Source organism: Notamacropus eugenii, chromosome 1, assembly GCF_028372415.1.
Source record: "Notamacropus eugenii isolate mMacEug1 chromosome 1, mMacEug1.pri_v2, whole genome shotgun sequence".
In the NCBI taxonomy this organism is placed as follows: domain Eukaryota; kingdom Metazoa; phylum Chordata; class Mammalia; order Diprotodontia; family Macropodidae; genus Notamacropus; species Notamacropus eugenii.
Window position 1 is genome coordinate 642,735,616 of NC_092872.1, and position 24,737 is coordinate 642,760,352.

At 38.5% G+C, this 24,737-nt stretch overlaps 1 protein-coding gene across 3 annotated transcripts in view; it reads right to left on the minus strand.

Annotated features, from left to right (window-relative positions):
- COMMD1 (copper metabolism domain containing 1) overlaps positions 1-24,737 on the minus strand; it is a 264,032-nt gene that overhangs the window by 167,362 nt on the left and 71,933 nt on the right. For all 3 annotated transcript variants that reach the window (XM_072635456.1, XM_072635458.1, XM_072635457.1), the window contains exon 2: positions 9,042-9,323. In XM_072635456.1, coding sequence (XP_072491557.1) covers positions 9,042-9,323 — 282 coding nt within the window. The remainder of the gene's footprint in view (positions 1-9,041; positions 9,324-24,737) is intronic.

Below are 24,737 nucleotides of genomic sequence, written 5' to 3' on the forward strand. Positions count from 1 at the left end.
ATATTTGCAAAAACATTTTGTAAACTTTCAAGTGTTATATACATGCTAATTACTGTTATAGTTATTTTTGTGAATAATGGTTTTTTGCAGTAGTTGTCATAAAAAAATTTCACTCAACTAGTCGTTGAAAAAGAATTATGGGCTACAATTGTAATATCACCAATGAAATCATATGCTAAGAAACTTTGTACCTAAAAACCAAGCCTACCCATGATAAGATAAATATTACCTGTATAAGGTACAAACATGAAAATTGTAAAGAATTTTATTAATAACTGTCCATGCATATTATATTATTTTACTATATGTTTAATGTGTTATAAAATTATAATAAATTCTTAATTCTATTTTAATAAAACATAAGAAAATTACTTATGAAGTCTGTTTAATGAAAAGGGGGAAGATAACTGTTTTGCGTAAAGAAGAGGGGCAGCACTATGGTAAAGTTTAGAGCGCAGTGTAGTAGATACTCACAAAACGTTTGTTGCATCGAACTGGGGCTGAAACAAGTCTAAGCCCAACCACTTTGCTGTATGCTTTATCAATATTGTTTTTTTATCAAGGAATGACTATAAAAATCACAATTCATTAACTTTCCTCAGTTTATTCTTTTTCCTTTATAACATGTCCTCTTCATCTCCAGAGATATGTAGAAGAGGGATTTTCCTAGAATTCTAGAATGGCCTAGCTGTAGAAGACATTAGATCAATCAAAAAGTACTAATTAAGTGGCCACTATTTCCTGGGCACCGGAGATACAAAGATAAAAGTAAACAGTCCTTGATCCTGAGGTGCTTATATTCTATTTGAGGAAACAACACATACATACATGAATGTATGCAATTAAATACCGGGCAACTTGGGGAAAGGGACTAGCAGCTAAAGGAGTCAGGAAACATTTCATTTAGAAGATGGTACCCGAGTTGAGTTTTGAAGAGAACTGGAGATGAAAAGAGAAAGAGTCGAGAAGGTGGCACTTTCCAGGCAGAGAGATAAGAGATAGAGTGTCACATGCAAGGAAAACAAGACCAGTCTGGTTGGAAGGCAGAGTGGAGGAAAGGCAGTAATGCATAATATGCCTGGAAAAACAGATTCAGGTCAGTCCAGGAGAAAAGTGAAAAGAGCCTGAATTGGAGTGGCAGCCACATGAGTGAAGAGATGGGACAGTCTGTGAGATGTTGGAGGCATTAATGATAAAAAATTGAAGATAACTCCAAAGTGGAGAACCTGGGAAACTGAAGGATGGTGGCACCCTCATGAAAAACAGAAAGGTCCAGAAAAGGGGCAGGTTTTGGGGAAAAGATACGATCTTTTGGACATGATGAGTTTGTGATGCCTACATGTTCAATAGGCAATGACTTGGAAGTGGAACTTAGGGCTGGATGGATATCTAGCTCTGAGAGTCATTGCACAAATGATAATTAAGTCCATGGGAGCTGACAAGATGACAGAGAGAGGCTGTAAAGGAAAGGCTTGGGGTAGAAGTTAGCACTCTAGTGAGCCTGGAAAGGAGCTGGTATTTCAAGGGCAATAGTGAGGTGGAAGGGCATCAGTGGCACAGGGGACAGGCTGACAAAGTCTCTAAGCCTCAGTTCTCTAAGTCTAATGTAAAATCAGGGAGTTAAATGAGATCCCTCCTAAGTTTCTCTTCAGCCTACAAGCTGTGATGCTACAACTGACATCCACAAAGCAGCCTCTGCAAATTCCCATGATTCTGGGTCAGGGGGGCATTTTTCAGAGAGAAGGGGCCATAATACTTCCTGACACTCCCAAGGCTTTGTTCTAAACCAGTGATTTCATTGGTGTAGAGAGTTTGCCAGTGTGGAAAACTCCCACCCAGCCCAGGTGGATCAGAATCACCTGGGGCATGGAGGAGTTAAACAATGTGTCCACGGTCATGGCCATAGCAGGTGCATTTCAGAGGCAGGTTTTCAGGTTTTCCTGACTCCCAAACCAGCTTTCTATCAGCTATGCTTTGCTTTCTCAAACAGAGTACAGTTTTTTAAAACAAAAAGCTTATTTAATTCTGTGTTACCATAATGGAAAGGCACAATCTCGTTCAAATAATAATCCTAAGAGCCATTTGTTTCATATCCAAATAAAGTGACAGGAAGGGAATTTTCCAGGACAGCTTTGAGCCATAGATCCCTTTCAAAAGTTAGGTGTCAGTTGTCTATTAGCCCTCCCAACCAAACACAAAATGGTCCTTCTGTCTTAAATTTAGTTGGCGTGAGGCTTGGGTCCTCAGGTATGATACAAGGAGAGGTGGCAATCTCTCTCCAAAGAGCCTGAAAGACATGTGGCTGGGGCAGGCCCTCCTCAGGGTAGGGATAAGGTCACACTGTTGGGGTACATGGTTCCTGGTCCAACCTTTGTATTCTCTTCTCATAAACATGTTTCAAACACCCATAGCAAAGCACAACACTCTCAGGTATAGGCCAAATCAGATTAAAATGTAATTGGGAAATACTTAAAAAAATAAAAAGAAATATATAAAACACAAATAATATTAATATGTGATTTTCTAAGTCAATGTGTGGCCCAGAGGGATCCATACGTAAGATCTTATGGCCCCAGTTTCTACTTGAGTTTGGCTCCACTACCCTAAAACATAGCTTAGGAAGTTGAAGCAGCTGCTAAGACCACCAGTCTCAGCCAGGATCAACAGCTGATGCTTCTATGGAGAAAACTGGTAAGACTGGGAGGTGAAGAAAGGCAGTCAGCAAAGAAACGTTAAATGTTTATTTACACAGCAACTGAAGATACAAATGTGGAAGAAAAAAACAAGGCCTCTGGCCTCAAGGAGTTTACAATCTAATGGGAGAAGATAACATACGAGAAGAAGCTGAAGAGGGGTAGGGAGGGAGGTGGGGAAGAACTTGGGGAAAGAGGTGGAGAAAGGACCCAACACAGGAGCCTGGTAGAGTCCAGTCCAAGGAGTACAGGGAAATAAAGAGATGACTGACCTCGAAGCCCCCTTTAAATGCAAGCTTTGGGAGGAGTTCTCTGTTCCACTCTCCAGTCCTCCAGTCAGAGGTGCAAAGGATTCTATGGAGAGTACTGATGAGGTGTGAGTAACAAACCTGGGATAATCTCACAGGATGATGAGTTTTCTGATGATGAGGTTTCCTGGGAATATGGTGGGATTCAGTCAGAGGAGTGCAAGCTGATGAGAAGTGAATTTTATCTTCAAAACATCTCTCAAACAAATATACCCCCTTCTCTCCTTTAACACAAGCACCACAGTGGTACAGGCTCTTATTACCTCATACCTGGACTACTGTAATAGTCTGCTGGTGAGTTTGCCTGCCATAACCCCTAACTCAACAAACTCCAGTGGCTCCCTATCACCTCTAGTATCAAACATTATATCCTCTGTTTCATAGCCTGGCTCACTCATCTTTCCAGTCCTATTCCTTGCACCTCCCACATACTCTTTGATCCACTGACTCTGGCCCCTTGTTACTCCTCCAACAGGACACTCCATCTCCTGACAGGGCATTGTAACTGGCTGTGCCCCATGCTGGGAAGAGAGCCCTTCTCATCTCTGCTTCTTGGTCTCCCTGGCTTCCGGAACTCTCACCTGCAAGAAGCCTTTTCCAGTGCCCTCCCTCTGTGGCTTACCCCCAATTTATCTTGTTTATGTGCTGGCTCTCCCATTAGACTGAGTTCCTTGAGAGCACAGTTTAGCCCAGAGTAGACAATAAATGCTAGTTGACTGATGGTGTCTTACTTAACCCTTTCACCTCTATGTCATCCCTAAACTTGACAAACATATCATCTACATCTTCCAACGGTCCTTGATAACAATGTCGTGCAGGATAGGGCCAAGGCCAGAGCCTTGAGGTACTCCACTAGAGACTTTCCTCTAAGGTGTTACCAGATCACTGATGACTACTCCTTGGATCTAGTTATTTAACAAGTTCCAAATTTATCTAATTGTAAAACTTGTAAAAATCAAAAAGATAATTAAGAAAATTTGGGTGGTCAAAAGTGGAAAATCAAAGTTGATATTGATATTTCACTGAGTAAAATTAAGTAAGCATCAAAAGATACTTTTAACAGTCATCTCCTTGAGGGCAGTACTGGTTTTGTATTTGTCTTTTATTTCCTGCACCATCAGGGCCTGGCACATAGTAGGCACTCAAGAAATATTTGTTGAAGTAAACATAAGATAGGTGCTAGAATAAAGAAAGTGAAGCAAGACAGCTTTACTGAAAGGAAATGCTCATAATAAGGAGACGCAGTTGGGGAGGAAGGAATTTGGGTGGATTGCCAGCTAAACTGAGAAAACTCAATGGGTTATTAGAGGGTTCTTACATGTGTCAAGCAAGACCAGGCATTGGGGAAAGGTAGTGAGGAGCCTGGACCTGACATACAGGTGAAAATTAAGAAGACTAGTGCTAATTCATGCTGTGGGGGCACACTGGGGAATTAGAGACTAACCAATATTCAAGCTGCCAGCCAGCAGGTGACTGCAGGCCTTACTTTTGATGACTACTCAGGGGATCTGAGCAGGGCAGTGAAGCTAGGGAAGTCCTTCTACCCTAAATCCTGTATAATCCTCAATTCCCCCCACAAGGAAAAAATTCCTAACTCATAAAGCTACAAAAGCGTGGTTGATAAAACCTACAGATCTATTTGCAATTTAAAAAAAAAGTTAATTTACATTATGTTGAGATCTCAGTCACTATTCATCCTAGTGAGTGATTAAAATAAATTGTCAGAATTTTGGTTCATATAACAACCAGTTCATACATTTCAACCAATAAAATATTGACATCAATCTCACAATACCAATGTCATATAGATATACATATATATGTATATATATAGGGATCAAATGAACTAAATAAAAATTAATAATTCATAATTGAATGAATAACAAGGTTTGTCCTATAAAAATAAATATGTAAATAAAAATGTCCACAGAAGACTTTTTAGAAAAGAATTTGGGGAAAGAAGGTGTAAAATAGGGGACTGGACCTATCATTTTGTTGGTACAGTGAACTCCCAATGAGGAAATTCCCTCTACTTATGCAGACTAGCACCTGCTCTTCACTTAAGAGGCTCAGGGAGTTGCCTGTGGCATCGGGAGGTCATTGGGTGGTCAAAAGTGGAAAATCAAAGTTGATATTAATATTTCACTGAGAGTAAAATTAAGTAAGCATCAAAAGCATCAAAAGATGACCACCCTGGGGCAGCCCTGCCACGGCCACGACACCGTGAGGAAAAGATCCGAGAGGGCTACGGGGACGGGATCTCCAGCGGCCATGCGGGACCCCCCACCCACAGAGGGACCTGCAAACCTCTCGCAAAAGGTCCGTCGCGCTGCAGACACGGAGACCAGCCCGGACCTAAGGTGGCTGCGGCTCTGAGAGGCACAGATCTGAGAAAGCTCCAGAGACGGGATCTCCAGCGGCGGCACAAGCCCCCCCACCAACAGGTGACTGCCGGGGGTAGGTGAGAGAGTCTCTTTGGCTGGTTGAGAGGGGAGTGGGGTGCCCCCATGGCTCGAGCCCCCCCAGGAGATAGAAGCTGAGAGGCGGCTACAGACAGGGGCTCCCCAAAGGGCGGGAGCCTGGATCCATTGTGGAAGGTCTGTGCATAAACCCCCTGAGGGAACTGAGCCAGAGAGGCGGCCCTACCCCTGACCATCTGAACTTAATTCTCACACTGATTAGCAGCCCTGCCCCCACCAAAAATCCTAAGGCGGGAAGCAGCATTTGAATCTCAGTCCCCAAACGCTGGCTGGGAGGACCAGGAGGCGAGGTGGGTGTGAGGAGAACATTCAGAGGTCAGGTCACTGGTTGGGAAGAATGCCAAGAAAAGGGAAGAGAAATAAAACTATTGAAGGGTACTTTATCGGAGAAAAGACACCTCCTCCCTTCCTTTCTGATGGGGAGGAACAATGCTTGCCATCAGGCAAAGACACAGAAATCGAGGATTCTGTGTCCCAGCCCACCCAATGGGCTCAGGCCATGGAAGAGCTCAAGAGGAATTTTGAAAATCAAGTTAGAGAGGTGGAGGAAAGACTGGGAAGGGAAATGAGAGGGATGAGGGAGAAGCATGAAAAGCAGATCAGCTCCCTGCTAAAGGAGAACCAAAAAAATCTTGAAGAAATTGGCACCTTGAGAACTAGCCTAACTCAGCTGGCAAGGGAGGTGCAAGGGGCCAATGAGGAGAAGAATGCTTTCAAAAGCAGAATTAACCAAATGGAAAAGGAGATTCAAAAGCTCACTGAAGAAAATAGATCTTTCAAAACTGGAATGGTACAGATGGATGCTAAGGACTTTATGAGAAAGACAGATATCTCAGAACATACCACGCAGATTCGAAAAATGGAAGATAATGTGTAACATCTTATTGGAAAAACAACTGACCTGGAAAATAGAATCAGGAGAGACAAAGTAAAAATTCTGGGACTACCTGAAAACCATGATCAAAAGAAGAGCCTAGACATCATCTTCCATGAAATTATCAAGGAAAACTGCCCTGAGATTCTAGAACCAGAAGGCAAAATAAATATTCAAGGAATCCGCAGAACACCACATGAAAGAGATCCAAAAAGAGAAACTCCTAGGAGCATTGTGGCCAAACTCCAGAATTCCCAGGTGAAAGAGAAAATATTGCAAGCAGCTAGAAAGAAACAATTCAAGTATTGTGGAAATACAATCAGGATAGCACAAGATCTGGCACCCTCTACATTGAGGGATAGAAGGGAATGGAATAGGATATTCCAGAAGTCAAAGGAACTAGGACTGAAGCCAAGAATCACCTACCCAGCAAAACTGAGTATAATACTTCAGGAGAAAAAATGGTCTTTCAATGAAATAGAGGACTTTCAAATTTTCTTGATGAAAAGACCAGAGCTGGAAAGAAAATTTGACTTTCTAACACAAGAATGAAGAGAACCATGAAAAGGTGAACAGCAAAGAGAAGTCATAAGGGACTTACTAAAGTTGAACTGTTTACATTCCTACATGGAAAGACAATATTTGTAACTCTTGAAACATTTCAGTATCTGGGTACTGGGTGGGAGTACACACACACACACACATGCACACACGCACACATACATAGAGACAGAGTGCACAGAGTGAATTGAAGAGGATAGGATCATATCTTAAAAAAAAAAAAAATGAAACCAAGCAGTGAGAGAGAAATATTGGGAGGAGAAAGGGAGAAGTTATATGGGGCAAATTATCTCTCATAAAAGAGGCAAGCAAAAGACTTATTAGTGGTGGGATAAAGAGGGGAGGCAAGAGAAAAACATGAGGTCTACTCTCATCACATTCCACTAAAGGAAAGAATATAATGCACACTCATTTTGATAGGAAAACCTATTTCATAATACAGGAGAGTGGGGGACAGGGGCACAAGCAGGGTGGGGGGAAGGATGGAGGGGAGGGCATGGGGAGGAGAATGCAATCTGAGGTCGACACTCATGGGGAGGGAAAGGACCATAAGAAAATATGGGGGACAGGATAGGGTGGAGGGAAATATAGTCAGTCCTATACAACACAACTAGTATGGAAATCATTTGCAAAACTAAACAGATATGGCCTATATTGAATTGCCTGTCTTCCAAGGGGAAGGGGTGGAGAGGGAGGGAGCTAAAGAAGTTGGAACTCAAAGTGTTAGGACCAAATGTAATGTTCTTACCACTGGGTAACAAGAAATACAGGTTAAGGGGTCAAGAAAGCTATCTGGCCCTACAGGACAAAAGAGAAGACGGAGACAAGGGCAGGGAGGGAGGATAGAGGAGAGAGCAGATAGGTCACAGGGGCAATTAGAAAACTTGGGTTGGGGGGGGGGAGGGGAGAAAAGGGGAGAAAATCTGTAACCCAAAATTGTGTGAAAATAAATGTTAAAAGTTAAATTAAAAAAAAAAAAAAAAAAGATGACCACCCTGCCCAGGGTCACAGAGTTCAGATGTTTTAGAGGCACCAGGTATTCTAAACTCTGAGACCAGCTCTCTATCCACTACATCCCAATAACTCTGGAAAAGCAGAATTTTTACAACACTATTTTTAAAAAAATAAAACCAACACCACAACAGAATGGCAAATATTGCAATATAATTATAGAATGTTCATGAAGCTTAAAGGAAAGAATGCACAAAGGAAGCTCAAAAGAAAATCTAATTAAAGATACTGTCTTAATGGGGGCAAAAGGATAAAATCCACATCATGATGTACTGGGAATACATATTTGATTATTTATCTGAATAATTTCATATTGTAAAAAAACCCAACTTGATTAGTTTATTCAATAATCTGGGCTTCCTAAATCTAATTATAAGTTCTCTTTTCATACACACAAATACATAAACCAAGTTAATAAAGGCCTGATCTGGAAATTTATATGCAGCACAAAACCAAATTATTCCAAAAGGTATTGGGATAGAGGTTAAAAGGACTGAATCAGGTACACTGATAGGGCTGTGGTCATTAAAAAGGAGAAAAATATGTTTTTTTTCAGTGAACACGACTGAAACTGACACAACTGAATCAAAGACTATCTAGGGTATAAAGCAAAGAATCTAAACTTCAAGACCAGGAGATATGATGTGGCTTCTTCAGACTGGCTTGGACTGTGAAAATGAATAGGTAAGAGAATTCTGTGAGGGTTTTTTCTCTAAATCACAATTTATAGTCTTTATTTAGTATCCCAATCACAACTTTTGAGATTCTGATCCTCTGCCAAGGATTCTGAGATCTACCTAAAATGTATTCAGGGGCAGCTCTTTTGCATTTTTTCAATCAAAGCTCTATTTGTCCTGGCCAGCTCACATCACCCTCAGTCTAGGTTACAGACTCCTCCCACAATACAATGACATTCACATTCTCAGGAAACTGACACATAAGGACAACAAGAAATAGGATCTTTTGATATTACTTGTGAAAATTCATGGAAGGCAGATGGTGCCAAAGACAATTACACAAAATTAACTTAAGTCCTACATGGTGTTCTAGCATAAATAATGATGAAAAAAACAAATCCAGAGTTTCACAAATGAAACATTAAAGTTTAACTTACCTGTCCACTTTTCCCCAGTTCTAGCTCCACAATAGCAACTGCAGCATTAATTTGGTCAAGGTGTTTTGACTGAGACTTCAAATCTACTCTCCAATTCATGGCTTTCAGACTGTTTTCCCATCGACTTTGATTGATTAGACTCTCCTTGATTTTTGTCTTGTGGTTTTTCCAGAATTTGGAAATGACTGCTGCTTGATCAGCTGAAATTCCACCTTGTTTTTTGGTTTGAGCTGTGAGGAATGCCTCCAATTGGTTGAAATCCATGTCTGCAGATGCAATAGACTAGAAAGATAAAGGGGGCGGGGGGAGAGAAGTATTAATTCTTTGGCAAACTGGAGAATAATAATATTCACATGTATTTAGGACCAAATTTTTCTCATGACAATTCCATGACATAAGTAATGAAGGGATTATTATTTCTAATTTACATTTGAAGAAACTGAGACTCATGAGAAATCAAATGGCTTGCCTATGTTTGACAGGATGTAAGTGTTGATTCTTGGGAAATTTGTAGAATTAGAAGAATAGCTAAAAACATCTGTTGTTCATCCTTCATTGCCAAAGAAGACCCTGCCATCAGAGAAATGATGACATGACTTGCACTTTGACTTTGTTCTGAGTGAGGGAGGGCTGTGCAGGTCACCAGCCTCACTTCTCCTCCAGAGCCATCTGAATCCAGTGACCAGATATTCATCAGGATGGCTGGAGATGACCCAGGATAAGGCAACTGGGATTAAGTGACTTGCCCAAGGTCACACAGCTAGTGAGTGTCAAGTGTCTGAGGTGAGATTTGAAGTCAGGTCCTCCTGACTCCTGCACTGGTGCTCTATCCACTGTACCACCTAGCTACCCCTAGCTAAAAACATCTAGAAAAGGAAGCAGTGATCTCAGGGTCAATAAGACTTCAACAAGAACAGGTCATAAGAAACTGATATCACTTACATTTTTGGGACAAGTTTATTAGACTGGTACTTCAGGGAAATGAATTTTTCAAAATAATTTTTGTTGATCAAAGACAATTCCCAAAGGCTCATGATAGAAAATTCTATCTACATCCAGAAAAAGAACTATGGAGTCTGAATGAAAATTGAAGCATACTATTTCCCCCCTTTCTTTTCTTGGTTTTTTTCTTTCTTGTGGTTTTTCCTCTTCGTTCTAATTCTTCTTTTCAACTTGACTCATGTAGAAATACGTTAAACATGATTGTACATGTATAGCCTCTATCAGCTTGTATGTCTTCTTAGGAAGAAGAGAGGGGAAGGAAGGGGAGAAAATTAAAAACTCAAAATCTTATAAAAGTGAATGCTGAAAACTAAATATAAATAAATATTTTCTGAAAAATATAATCTTTGTAACCTAAACTTAATAAATGCTAAATAAAATGAGTGTTGCAACATTCATACTAGATTAGAAAAAGAGAATTATACATGAAACTGAATATATTACAGATTGTTTTGTTAAGAAACAAATACATAATAAATTTAATATGCAACTTCCAAATCAGTCCTCTTTGTGGTTCCTTTTGTCCTTCCTTCTGTTCTTTTCTATAAAATTTTAATAAATGCTTCAGTAATCCCTTTTTCATCCTTTTCCTTACTTTTTTTTCACTATTCTATACCTAGTATCCCTCTCCCTCTTATCCATCCCATTGAAAAATGAAAAATAAAAATGAAACAAATATGCAACATAAAAAAGAACAAAATCTCATGAGGGTCATGTCTGAAAATATGTCTTATTCTACCTCTCGAGTCCATTACTCGGTCATATCAAATATTTTCCTAGGTTTTATCAGAGCATTTGACAAAACCTCTTATAGTAATAACTAGTACTTACACAAAGTTGCAAAACTTGATATCTCTTCCAATACTCACAATAACTTTGTGAAGGAAATGCTCTTATCACTCCCATTTTACTGATGAAGAGGCTGAGTAAGGTTAAATAACTTGCCCAGAATCACACAGCTAATAGGTATCTGAGGCAGGATTCAAACTTGGGTCTCTCTGATTCTAAGCCCATCACTATCTACTTCACCAGCCAGCTGCTTCCTCACAGAGTAGATTGGGTCACTGAATTCAGAACAGGCTACACAGCCAGACCCAAAGAGGCATAATTAATGGTTCCATAACAAGCTGGAAGAAGATCTTAAGTGCAAGACACTAAGAATGGCCCCTGGGCTATTTGACATTTTTATCAATAACTGATAATAATATAAAATGGTCTACTTATCAGACTTACTGATGATGCAAGACTAGGTGGTAGAGTTAACACAGATTTTGGACTTAGGATACAAAAAGACTTCTATAGACTAAAACATTGGGTTGACTCTAATAAAAGAAAATGTAATCAATCAAGCATTTTGTAGCAGGGTGATCAGGGGAACCATTCAATTGATGAACTGGTATACCTCTCATAGAGCTGAACATGTACTCTGTCTCCTTGCTGAGGGACATGAAACTTGATAAGATGAATCAGAAAAATCCTGGTTGATTCCCATTGACAAGAGGGTTGCAACAAAGAAGACTGCCAACAGTATCACTGGTTGTTTCATGGGTTGTCACAGATAAAAAATTGATCACTGCATGGCTAACCTACTGGTGATGAACCTCTCCATACGTGGCTAGGATGGTCCTAGGAAAGAAGAATTGATCCATCGCTGATACATATGCTCAAGGCCTTTCTAGGATGGTAGAATTTTCCAGAGTTTATGTTCTACTGGCACAGCTTTTGAGAACTCAGGGTCACATCCATTCCACACTAAGGAATCAGAATAGGCTTTTATGGAGTTTAAGGATGATAAAAATGAAAATCACTTTTCTATCCACTACCTCATTTGAATCTGATAAGGCCGATATTGAAGAGATACTCGAAAATCAAGCTGGAAGTCATAAGGTGCTAGGTGTGAATTCAGAGAGATCTGAGTTTAAAGCTTACTACCTGTGTAATCCTAAGCAAGTCATTTATGCTGCCTCAATTTTCTCATCTGTAAAATGGGGATAACAGCACCTACCTCCCATGGTTGTTATAAATATGAAATGAGATTATAATTGTAAATCACTTACCATTTACCACCTGGCACATGGTATATGCTTTGTAAATGTTAGCCATTATTAATTCAAGGTTCTGCTAATTCAATAAACATTTATGGTATTGTCAAATCTTTCAGTATTCATAAAATAACACACAAGCTCGCATGCTAAAATGTCTCTGCAAGCCAAGTTTTTTAAATTGCAGAAGACATAATTTTTCCCCTTGGTTGTGTGCTTATGTTTTGTTCTTTAGTCTCTGGGGTAATGATGAGAAGAAAAGTGGTTATTGCTGAGATACCCAAGGACAGGATAGGTTTGATTCTCATGGGAGAAGAGAAGCACAGACTATCATTAGCTTGAGTTTTTTTATTGGTTTGTTCAAAGAAGGTCTATTTTATGAAAGTGATAGGCCATTTGTCCTTGACTACATTTGGTGAATCCCAGAGAGACTTTCTGCTTCACTCCAACAATTTTGATTTATTTTGCCCCTTTAGTTTGGGTCCTCTAAAAATCTTCAAGGACTACAATCCATACTCTAATTATCTCTATCCCAAACCATATAATTCTACCATTGAGTTAATCCTCTAATCCCATTCCTGACCCTCTCCTGAGTAGACACAGGTAATCAATAAATTTAACAAGCATTTACTTCTACTATATGCAAACTTCTAAAATATACAAACCACAGTGGCAGGCACTGGGAATATTATGAGTCTCATTTGGAACAGTTGAACTATCAAAGAAATATTAAAACTTTGATAATTTGTGCTTACATGAGGCATTCTGGCAGTTTTGTGAAATATCATAACCAGTTGCAACTTGTCCTGCTGAAGTTTGGTGTCTCTGCGATAAATGGAGTTGGTATGGAGAAAGAGTAGGAAACAGGAAGTTAATTCCAGCTCTTCCACGGACTACAGTTATGACACTGAGCAAGTCATTTATTCTATATTTTTTTCCTTTATCAGTAAAATAAAGGGACTGAATTAAGTGATCAGCAAGGTCCCTTACAATGTTTCACATTCTGCTCACTTGTTTAAGATAAATTATCAATCTTGCTTTGGTTTACATGGAGAAAATGAAAATAACTTTCCCTTTCCTCTCCCTATTACTGAAATAGCTCTTACATTATAGGAAGGCTGAAGGGAAATGTTTTATTTTGCAGTTGTTATTACAGGGGTCTAAAATTTCTGGCTATGATGCTGAATATAGCCTTCTTTGTACATAATGAATAATATCATGTCGTATTTACTATTTCCATTAGCAACTTGCTCTACTCTATACTGTGGCAATTCAAAAGCCTGTCTATATGGTCTTTTCAAATGATGATGAAAGTGAATTTCCTTTTGTCATATTATATGAACGAACTACTAAATATTTTGATAAACTTCAAAGTGACATTTGCTGCCAGTTTGGGTTAGTTTCCATAATAAATATGCTACTTAAATTCATCCAGATTTGTAGAGATGACCAGAAATTCAATTCAACAAATATCATTTAAACACTTTCTATTCTTAAGACACTGAAAAAGATATCATACAAAGACAAAAACAAACCCATTCAAGATGCTTGTTTTTTACTAAAACAAAAATACAAGAGGAATGAATACATGAATACAAGATAATTTGAGGAAGAAGAGAGGAAGAAGCAAACAAAAAGAAAAGCTTTGCATGAGCTTCATCTAAGATGAGCTTTGAAGGAAGCTGGGGATTCTAAAAAAGTTGAAATGAGAAGGGACTGCATACTAGACATGCCTACAGTAAAAGTTCTTATCCTGACATCCATAATATTTTAAAGAAATATTTTGATAACTATATTTCTATATAATTTCATTTGTAATCCTATGTATTTTATCTTATGTATTTAAAAGATACTGTTCTATAAGTTTTCAGACAAAGAAATCAAAGTTATAGTGAAATGAAAAACATGCTCTAAGTCACTACTGCTCAGAGAAATGCAAAGTAAAAACATCTCTGAGGTACCACCTCACACCTATCAGACTGACTAATATGGCAAAAAAGGAAAATTAGAGGGAATATGGGAAAACTGAGACACTAATGCCCTGTTAGTAGCATTGTGAACTGATCCAACCATTCCAGAGGGCAATTTGGAACTACACCCAAAGGGCTATAAAAAATTACATACATACTCCACTGATCCAGCAATACCACTGACAGCTCTATATCCCAAAGATAGAAAAAAAAGGGGGGGGGGGGAAGACCTGTGTGCACAAAAATATTTAAAGCAGCTCTTTTGTGGTGGCTAAGAATTAGAAATTGAAGGGATACCCATCAATTGGGGACTGACTGAACAAACTGTGGCATATGATTGTGATGGAATATTATTGTACTATAAGAAATGACAAGCAGGATAATTTCAGAAAAACCTGAAAAGACTTACATGAACTGATGCACAGTGAAGTGAACAGAACCAGGAGAATGTTGTGCACAGGAACAGCAATACAGTTCAATGAAGAACTGTGAATGACTTTGCTATTTTCAGCAATACAATGCTCTAAGACAATCCCAAAGCACTAAAATGAAGCATACTATCCAACTCCACAGAAAGAAATGGGATTGTTTGACTATAGACTGAAGTATTCTGTTTTTCACTTTCTTTCATTCTTTTTTTTATTTGAGTTCTTGTACATAAGGACTAATATGGAAATGTTTTACATGACTGCACACGTATAATCTATAACTGATTGCTTATTCAGGGAGAGAGGAGAGGAGGAAGGGATAAAATCTGGAACTCAAAACTTTTTAAAAAATGTTTAAAAGTTGTCTTACAATGTAACTGGGAAAAAAAATTAAAATATTTTTAAAAAGATATTATTCAATGGATTCCATAGGCTTCTCTAGGCTGCCAAAAGGACCCATGAAACAAACCCATGAAACAAACAAAAAAAGCCTAGAACCTGAAAGAAATTAGGCAAAGCAATTAGGTTAAAAATTTAGGGTAGAAATGGGGAAGAATTTAAATGAAAAATGAAAAAACAAATTTACCACACCAATAAAAGACCCAGAGTGGTACAAAGTGGAGGAAATTGATGATAAAAAATGTTTGCAGACTGGAAGACATTTAGAGGTGAGAGTGAGACTTATTATCTTCTTTTAGTTTTCTCAACAGTTCTTATTCTTCAAACTCACTTCATTCCCTCAGTATCAGAAAATCTGTCTTTGAACCCTCATTGCTGTCTGACACTAGCATAACTAAGTATTCCTTCCTGCTGCCTTCTGCTTGAGTAAAAAGCCCAGTCTCAAGACTGGAGATCAGGTGTGGCCCACCCAACCTTCTGTCTTCCAGGTCCAACTCTTTGACCCAATCAAAGAGAAGGAAGCAGCAGGCCTCTATCAAAAAGAAAAACAGGTCACCCCCCACATACCTTCCCTCTTCCCTCTCCTCTCCATACTTCCCAACCCCATCCTCAGAAAATTGCAACTTGGGAGAAGCTTCTATTTTCACTAACCTTTTCATAGTTAATTTGTGAAATGTCACATTTATTTATTCCCTAAAATTAAAGTATAAAATCCGCTTGACTGTAATCTCAGCTCTAGTAATACAAAATAAGTAAATGAGGCATTAAGTTACAATTCCCTTCTTGTGAACTTAGCCTAAATTCACATGGCAATTACCTTTCCTCCAGCCTAATTCTCAGATTTCCATGCCCCTCAGCACAACATCCCTCAACAGCATTCAATGGAGGGTGCCTTAATGTGCTGTTACTTACATTTTTTTAAGTGAAGGAAAATTATTCAAAAACATGAAGTACTCTAAAAAATAAAAGGAGGGTCAAAGATATAATTTTAAAATCAATTAATCTTTATATCACATACGTTAAGGAAGGGAGAGGAACTACTCTCAGCTATGGTTAAATTTTTGATTGTATTGACTGGAAAATAAACAAAAAATGTTACAAAAAGTGCTTATAATATATCAGATAGCTACAAAAAATTGGCTAATAATACCTTCCCATAACATGAATGAATTTTTCTGGAGAGCAATTTGGAACTATACTCAAAGGGCCATAAAACTATGTATACCCTTTGATCCAGCAATACCACTACTAGGTCTGTATCCCAAAGACATCCAGAAAGAAAAAAAGGAAAAAAGAATATATTTGTACAAAAATATTTATAGCAGCTCTTTTTGTGATGGCTAAGAATTGGAAATTGAGGGGATGCCCATCAATTGGGGAATGGCTGAACAAGTTGTAATATATGATTGTAATGGAATATTATTGTGCTATAAGAAATGATGAGCAGGAGGATTTCAGAAAAACATAGAAAGACTTGGATGAACTGATACAGAGTGAAATGAGCAGAACCAGGAAAACCTTGTACACAAAAAAGAGCAACCTTTTGTGATGAATAACTGTGAATGACTAGCTGTTCTCGGCATGATAATCCAAGACAATTCCAAAGGATTCAGGATGAAATGCTGTCAGCCTCTCAGAGAAAGAACTAATGTCTGAATACACACTGAAGCATACTTGCTTTCCTCCTTTCTTTCTATTTCTTTGTTTCCTTCTTTCTTTTTTGAGTTTTCCTGCACAAAATGACTAATATGGAAATGTTTTATATGATTGCACATATTTAACCTATATGAGATTGCTTCTCATCCCAGGGAGGGGGGAGGGAAGGAAGGGATAAAATTTGGAACGCAACACTTTAAAAAAAAAACAAATCTTAAAAATTGTTTTTACATGTAATTGGAAAAAAATTAAATATTTTTTAAAACATGAATGAATTTCTCTATGCATTCAACAAGCATTTGCTCATCAAACACTCACTAAATCCAATGCTCTCTACTAAGCCCTAAATACAAATACAAAAATACAAATACAAATAAATAGAAAAATAAATAAGATAGGCTTCTTTGAGTGGTGATGATTATTCAATTAATAAGTATTCTTTAAACTTACAAGGTGTGGGACTAAGTACTAGGGAATACAAAGATAAAGAAAAAAATAGTCTCAGACTTCAAGGTACTTAGCATTCTACCAAGGGAGACAACATTTATAAATCATAACAGAGAAGATAAATACAGAGTAGACAGAAGGTAACCTAAGAGGAGATGGTGGTAGCAAGTGGGGAGAGGGGAGGGGAACCACTTCTTGGAGGAGGTGGTACTTGAACCAAGCTGAGATTCTAAGAGTCCAAGATCATTCTACACATGAGGAGCAAGCAGTGCAAAGTCATGGAGATAGGAAATTGAGATCTAGCACGAGGAATAACAAGTAAGACAGTATGACAGGATTGTAGAGAGAATGCAGAAGAAGACAATGTAAGAAAATTGGAAAGGAACTAGGCTGTAAAGCGCTTTAAATGTCAAAGGAGTTTATTTGATTCTAGTTCAAGGGGGAGCCACAAGAGTTTTCTGAGGAAAGAAAATGGCACAGTCATTCCTAAGGTTTAGGAAAGTCATTCTGACAAAAGAGTGAAGGGTGGATTGAAATGCTGAAAGCCTTGAGGCAAGGAAACCAATGGAAGACTATTAAGACAATTCAGATAAGACATGGATAAGACACGCCAAGGGCCTGACCTAGGTACTGCCGGTGTAAAAACCATCTCACTGGATAAGAGGAATGTTGAAGAGAAAAGAAATTACAAGATTTGGCAACTAATTATATGTGTAAGATGGTCTAGAGAGAGGATGGCACTGAGTTGTGATCCAAGATGACTGGAAGGATGGTGGTCTTCTCTACAGTAACAGGGAAGTTCAGGAGAGAGCTGGGCTTTGAGAGATAAATAATGAGTTCTGTTTTGGACATAATGACAGCATTAGATAACATTTATATAGCACTCACTATGTGGCAGGCCTTGTGCCATACACTTTACAATTATAATCTTCATAAAAATCCTGGAAGGTAGGTGCTATTACTATCCCCATTTTACAGATAAGAAAACAAAGGCAAACAGAGGTTAAATGATTCACACAGCTAATAAGTATGTGAGGCTAGATTTTAATTCAGATCTTCCTGACTCCACTGTACTGCCTAGCTGCCTATATGACATGTTGATAATAAGACCCATAACAGAGATAAATCTGTTAGATAAATAAACAAGTTAGACTATGAAAAGTACATAAAAGGAATCTATAACGATACAGAATTATATGAAGGGGAAGGTCAGTGAAAGTTGGAGGAATCAGGGAAGGGTTCAGTAGGAAGTGGCATCTGAGTTGTTTCCTAAAGGGCTAGTCAAGGATCGTCAGGTAGAACATCTCAGGGAGAGGGAACACAGCAAGAAGCAAAGGTGTGGAGACAGCAAAGAATAGAAAATGAGGAAGGGAGGGGCAAGCAATCCAGTTTGGCTGTATGGAGTATAGGGTACAGAATCCCAGAGAATTACAGAGACCTAGAGATATAGAACATTGAGGAGAAAAACTACAGCAGGCAGGAAAGAGGAAGAGGAAGGAACTAGAGGAGAAAGAAGAAAGAACAGGAGAGGAAGGAGGAGGAGGAGGAGAACGACAAAGACAACAACCCAGGATAGAGCAATACCGTCTCATCTGCCCTAGGCCACAAAATAAGAAAATCCTAAATCTAAAGCTGGAAGATGCCTCAGAGGCCACGAGAGTCCTAGTCCTTTCTTGCTCCTCCTATTGCCCTTCTAACAGATCTAAAAGTCCTTGTTGTTGTCCCCGTCAAGTTGTTCAAGCCTAGTGTATTTTGGCCTTGAGTGTTCCTGTCATTTTTCTTATAGGATCAAGCCATTCTTCTACATTGATATGCTCCCAATAGTGCTAGAGGGCTACAAATCATGAAGGAACCACAGTTTCTGAAGAATCAGAGTTCTTGGATAGGAATCAGGTTTATATAAGGAAGGTCATGAAGAATGTATTTGCCTGGAGGCAAATTTGATCAAGAGGGCTTTGACCTGAAAATAAAGGAGAAATAGAAAAATGATAGATGCATTAAGCTGGATACCTGAGGGAGTAGCAGTTATGTCACAGTAAGAACAACAGCCCTGGAACATGTTCCACAGTATGGACCACATGGATGAAATGCTGGAAGTGGGACCACTGAAACAAGATGACAGGGTGTGGCTGCGTACAGGTAGACTGAAAATTCATACATATTCATGAGGCCAGTAAGTGCAACAAACTTAGCTCATTCTTTTGCGTACTTTTACCCTTCTTCCTGGTGCTGAACATCTAGAGATTCTATTTCTGAGGCCTTATACGTGATACTTTTCTGGGTGTCTTGTTTTGTCAGCCACAACTCTACCCAAATGTCTTTCATGAGGATATGGACCATGTCTTACTCATCATTGTATGTTTCCTAGTATTTAACATCTATGCTATGTACTTAGTATGTTCTTTTTAAAAATGGTTTGTTGAATTTGATTAATACAGAGAATAAATCTGTTACGCAGGGAGTTGGACTACATGAACTATAAGGTCTTTTGCAAATCTAGGAACTTTGTATGTCAGTCAACCAGAATTCATTAAGTACCTTTTTGTGGTTGTTGTTCAGTTGTGTCTGTCTCTTTGTGATGCCCATGGACCATACTATCCATGAGGTTTTCTTGACAGGGATACTGGAGCGGTTTGCCATTTCCTTCTCTAGTGGATTAAGGTAAACAGAATCTCTGTGACTTGCTCAGGGTCACACAGCTAGTAAGTGTTGGAGGCTGTATTTGAACTCAGATCTTCCTGCCTCCAGGCCCAGTGCTCTATACACTGAGTCACCTACTTACCTTCTTTATTAAGTGCCTATCACTGGGCTAAGCACATGGGATAAAAAAAGGCAAAAAACAGTCCCACCCAAGAAGTTCACAGTCTAAGGGGAGAGACAGCATGCAAATGATTATGTAAATACAAAGCAGAAACACACACACACACACACACACACACACACACACACACAGATAAACTGGAAACAATCAAAAGAGGAATGGCACCAGCATTAAGGGGGAATCAGGAAAAGCAGCTTCTTGTAGAAGGTGAGATTTTTAACTAGGACCTGAAGGAAGTCAGAGAAGCCTAGAGATGGAGAGGAAGAAGGAGAGAATTCCAGGCATGAAAGACAGCCAGAGAAAATGCAAAAAGCTGATAGGAATGGCTTGTATGCAGAACAGCAAGGAAGCCATCTACATATATGCATACATGCATACATACATACATACATATATAACTACATATCTTTACATACACACACACACATATATGCATGCACACATATTTTGTTCCTACATAGCTGTTTGCGTGCTGTTTCCCCCATTAGGCCAAGAACATGAAATGTCTTTTGTACTTCTTTGTGTCCCCAGTACTTCATGCAATGCCTGACAGTCTGTACATTAGAAAGACCAATTTAACAGCCGAGTTGGGGATAGACTAGAGTGAGGAGGTACTTGCAGCAGAGAGACAAACCAGAAGACTATTGCAATAATCCAGGAAATGTGGGCTTGTACCAAGATGGCAACAACATCAGAGGAAAGAAGGAGGTATATTTGAGAAATGTTGCAAAGGTAGAATTGACAGGACTGAGCAACGGATTAGATATGGGAACAGCTGGTGAGAGATATGGAGTCAAGGATGATATGTAGGTTGTGAGCCTGGAGAACTGGAAATAGGATGATGTTCTCAACAATAATAGGAAATTAAGAAGAGGGAAGGGTTTGGGGGGGAAATAATGAGTTCAGTTTTAAACACAGTGAGTTTGCAATGTCTATTGGACATCTGATTCAAGACTTCGAACAGAAAATTAGAGTTGTGAGACATTAGGAGAGAAGTTAGGGCTGGATAAACAAAACTGAGAATTATCATGGAGATTATCAGTGAATCCATGGGAGATGATGAGATCCCCAAACAAGAGGGAGAAAAGAAAAAGGCCCAGGATAGAGTCTTGGAAGATACTCAAAATGACTGTAACCTCATTGAAGATCTAGCAAAGGAGACTGAGGAGTGATCCAACAGGTAAGAGAACCCAGGAGAGCACTGTCATGAAAACCTAGAGAGAAGAGGGTATCAAAGAAGACAGGGTAATCAATAATAACAAAGGCCACAAAGAGGTCAAGAAGGATGGTTATGTGATAAATAATTACTAATTTACTAACTAGAACTGTAATACTAACCACTGTACATGTATGAAGTTTAAGGTCTGAGATTACTTACAGTCAGGATATGGCCTGTATTCTTTCCTCCAGAGCTATTGCTGCTTATCACTATAACTGGGTTGATTTAATAACTAGATCTGGCAATTAAATGAAAAGGAAAATTCACTCCTTTCCCGACAAGTAACTGAGGATAGGCTGTTCTTTTTCAAATGAAGATAGCTACTGCCTGTTTAAAACTTTGTAATGAATATTGGCATGTTGTTTTGCTACTATGCAGGGCATGTGTTTGTTCTCCATTTGTAAGAGATTCAATGAAAATAGAACAGCAGCAAGAAAGACCAAAAAATGGTCATTCTATGACATGCAGTGAGATAACACAATTTACAATCATAAATATCTGACAATAAATGTGTGTTGAATTCAATCAAATAGAAATACCGTAGCTGAGGATTCCTGAGAATTCCAGCAAAATCCCCCATATTCATTTCCTCAGAAATGCTCCCAAATTCTACTTTTTCAGTCTATAACCTACAATGAATAATTTTAGCCAAAAACAGGTTGTCAATGAAGTCTGATGCAAGCTATTTGGATGTCATGAAGCTACATTCCAAAGCCGTGAAAAATTGGGCAGTGGTAATATTTCTTTACTGTATAAGCACCTCTCAATGTAGCTCTGAGTCATCATTAAAACTTTTCTGATGGGCTCCATTAAAGGAAAAACATATTACAAGTGAGTAAAAAATTATTCATGTAAGTAAAATGTGGAAATTCACCAACAGGAACTCTAAACATGAGCATTTGTTCCCATGAGTTTCATAAGTTTACTGTCTGACCACATGGACTTTATGTGGCCACATCTCGGCCTTCACACTAACCCCCTACTTCTCCCCAAGTCCCCACCATTGTTTCTCTAGAATGCCCTTAAGGAAATTAAACACTAAACACCCAGAAATTGCAACAACTTGGCTATAAAACACACAAAAAGCAGGAAGCACAGATGTTAATGTTTTAAGAAGAATTCTAAATCACCAGCTAAACAGATGGTTAATAGTTTTCCAAAACCCAAATCTTAAGCACTTCTGTGCTATGAGGCATATACAACAACATAGCAGGAAGAACTTTATTTCATGTTCTTGTTTGTGAAGGTTTAAATTTTCCAGGTTAAAATGTAAAGAGTAATTCCTCTGGTTTTAAGTTTGATGGATAGCTCTATGCTACTTGTGAAAGTAAATTATGAACTGTATCTGATTTTTTTTTTTAGAGATCTGAAATTAAGAAGCCAGATTGAGAATAGTATATTCTTGAATCTAATCAAACCCCAGATCTTTCATTTATTCCTAAATCAATCAACAAAAAAGTTCAATATTTGTACACAATTGGTGATTTGCTCTTCAAATTGAACAATGTTTTATGGATTTAAAACTGGCACCATAAATAATCAAAGAAAAGTCAGTTTCTGGTTACATTTTGATAGAAAGAGACTTGCTTCTCCATTGATCCTCTTTTTGTGCTAACATGGAGTTTCACAATACAGACTGAGCAAAAGGTAAACAAGAGTAAACAGCATCTAGGCAAAGAACATATTTTCCCACAATGTGTAAACATCTCATTATTCCATGTTACTCATCATTCCCAGAAAGCAACTGTACCTCGGGTTTTCCTAAGAACTAGAATTTCCTTTCTGTGTCTCTAATATCAAACATGTAACTAAACATCTTCTGAATCTACTGTCCTTCAATTGCACTGATCTCAAAAGGTTTTTTTAAAAAAATCCAATTTGGACTATTAAAAACTACTCTGAATTTTCTACTCCACTGTCAGTCTGCTTCAGGAGTTACAAAACTCAACTATAGAAGAGATATTCATCTCAAAGAAAGATCATTTCATGAAAGGAAGGTTGCTGTATCAGACTAGGTAAGTGTAAGATCTCAGTTGTCTTTAGAGGTATCAGTAAAGCACTTCTAAGAGATTTCAAACTGCCACACTAAAAAATCCAACAACAATAAAAAGTAGGCTGGAGATGTCAAGAGGAATTAATGTTACCTCTTTCTTTATAAGCACAAGTATTAAAAGTTTCTTTTTTTTTTCCACAGAATCTAAGGAAGACAAGCTCTAGCTCAATGTATTATTGTAGCATCAACACCTGAGCTACCTTGAGGACAAGACAGCACCTCCCCTAACTAGAGAAGTGGAACAATGGGCAGGGAAATGCAGGGAATGGTGGTACCTAGAAGCTTTACTCTACCTCCTCGATTAGAGGTTGGGGGAAGGGGCTGAGGAGAACAATTTGACATCTGATACAAAGCACAGCACTAGATTTCTACACAGTATTTTCTGAAAATTCACAGCATTAGAAAGTGAATTTTTTAAAATGGACTTATACAAGGGTTCTCCTTCACTAAGGTGGCACCACTAACCCACCATCAATACAATAAAAATTGCGAAGTTATTTTTCCAGAAGTAGAGATGGGTATAACAATTCCCTAGTTCAGGGGTTCTTAATCTGGAGGCTATGACCTTTAAAAAACACACTTTGGTCATTATATTTCAATATGATATTGAATAATATTGAAATATAATTGGCTTCCTTTGTAATCTTATGTATTTTATTTTATATATTTATAAAAATTTTAAGAAGGGACCCACAGGCTTGTTAGAGTGCCAAAAAGGTCCATGACACAGAAAAGATTAAGAACACATGTCCTACTTGGCCAACTCAATGGTCTGGTATTTATTGTTCACAGCTACAGAAATAAAGGGCTGGTAAGTACTCATACTTGCCATATCTCTTGATATTAAACTGGCATCAGAAGAAATCTATAATTTTATTCATAAAATCATAAGGATAAAAACTGATTCTGTTATTTTTATTAGTAAGAGGAATTCCCAGGTGAGGAAGCTCCCTCTATCAATTCAGGCTGACACCTTCTCTAAAACTTACAAGCTCAAATAGGAACATGGCCTCTGAGTTAAGTGACTCATCCAGGATCATACTACCAGACTGTCAAACATCAAATTCACTAACATATCTTCCCACTGTTTTTTTTTTTAATAACTATATTACTCTATATAGGGAAGATATGAGCCTGTTGAATCAAGGCTGGCAGCTGTAGCTACCAGCTTTGCCCTTTCCAACTCATGCTTCAGGACTATTAGAAGTGAGTGCCAGGTCTGCCCTTTCTCTATGCAGAATTTCTGGTACCTTCTTGAGACTGTTCCAGACTTCAAAATTATTTTCATGGCCAAGTCCTTGTCAATCTGTCAGTCAATAAACATTTATTAAGCATCTATTAAGTGCCAGGCACTGTGCTGAATGCTAGGGGTACAAAGAATACCAAAAGATGATCCCTGTTCTCAAGGAGACAGCAGTGTAGGGAGACAACATACAAACAACTCATAAATACAGGCTAAATAGGAGATAATCAACAGAGAGAAGACACAGAATTCCTGTCACCATATCAGAAATGAAGGTTTTGAGTTCCGGTGTAGTTGGGTTGTTGTTTTTCTCTCAGCCCCTCAAAGACTCAAGAGGAGGTGCTGACTGTGCAGGGTGGGGCATTCTGCCTGGGGACAGATCAGCGGAATTCAGTCACTTGGGATTCCAGCATGAG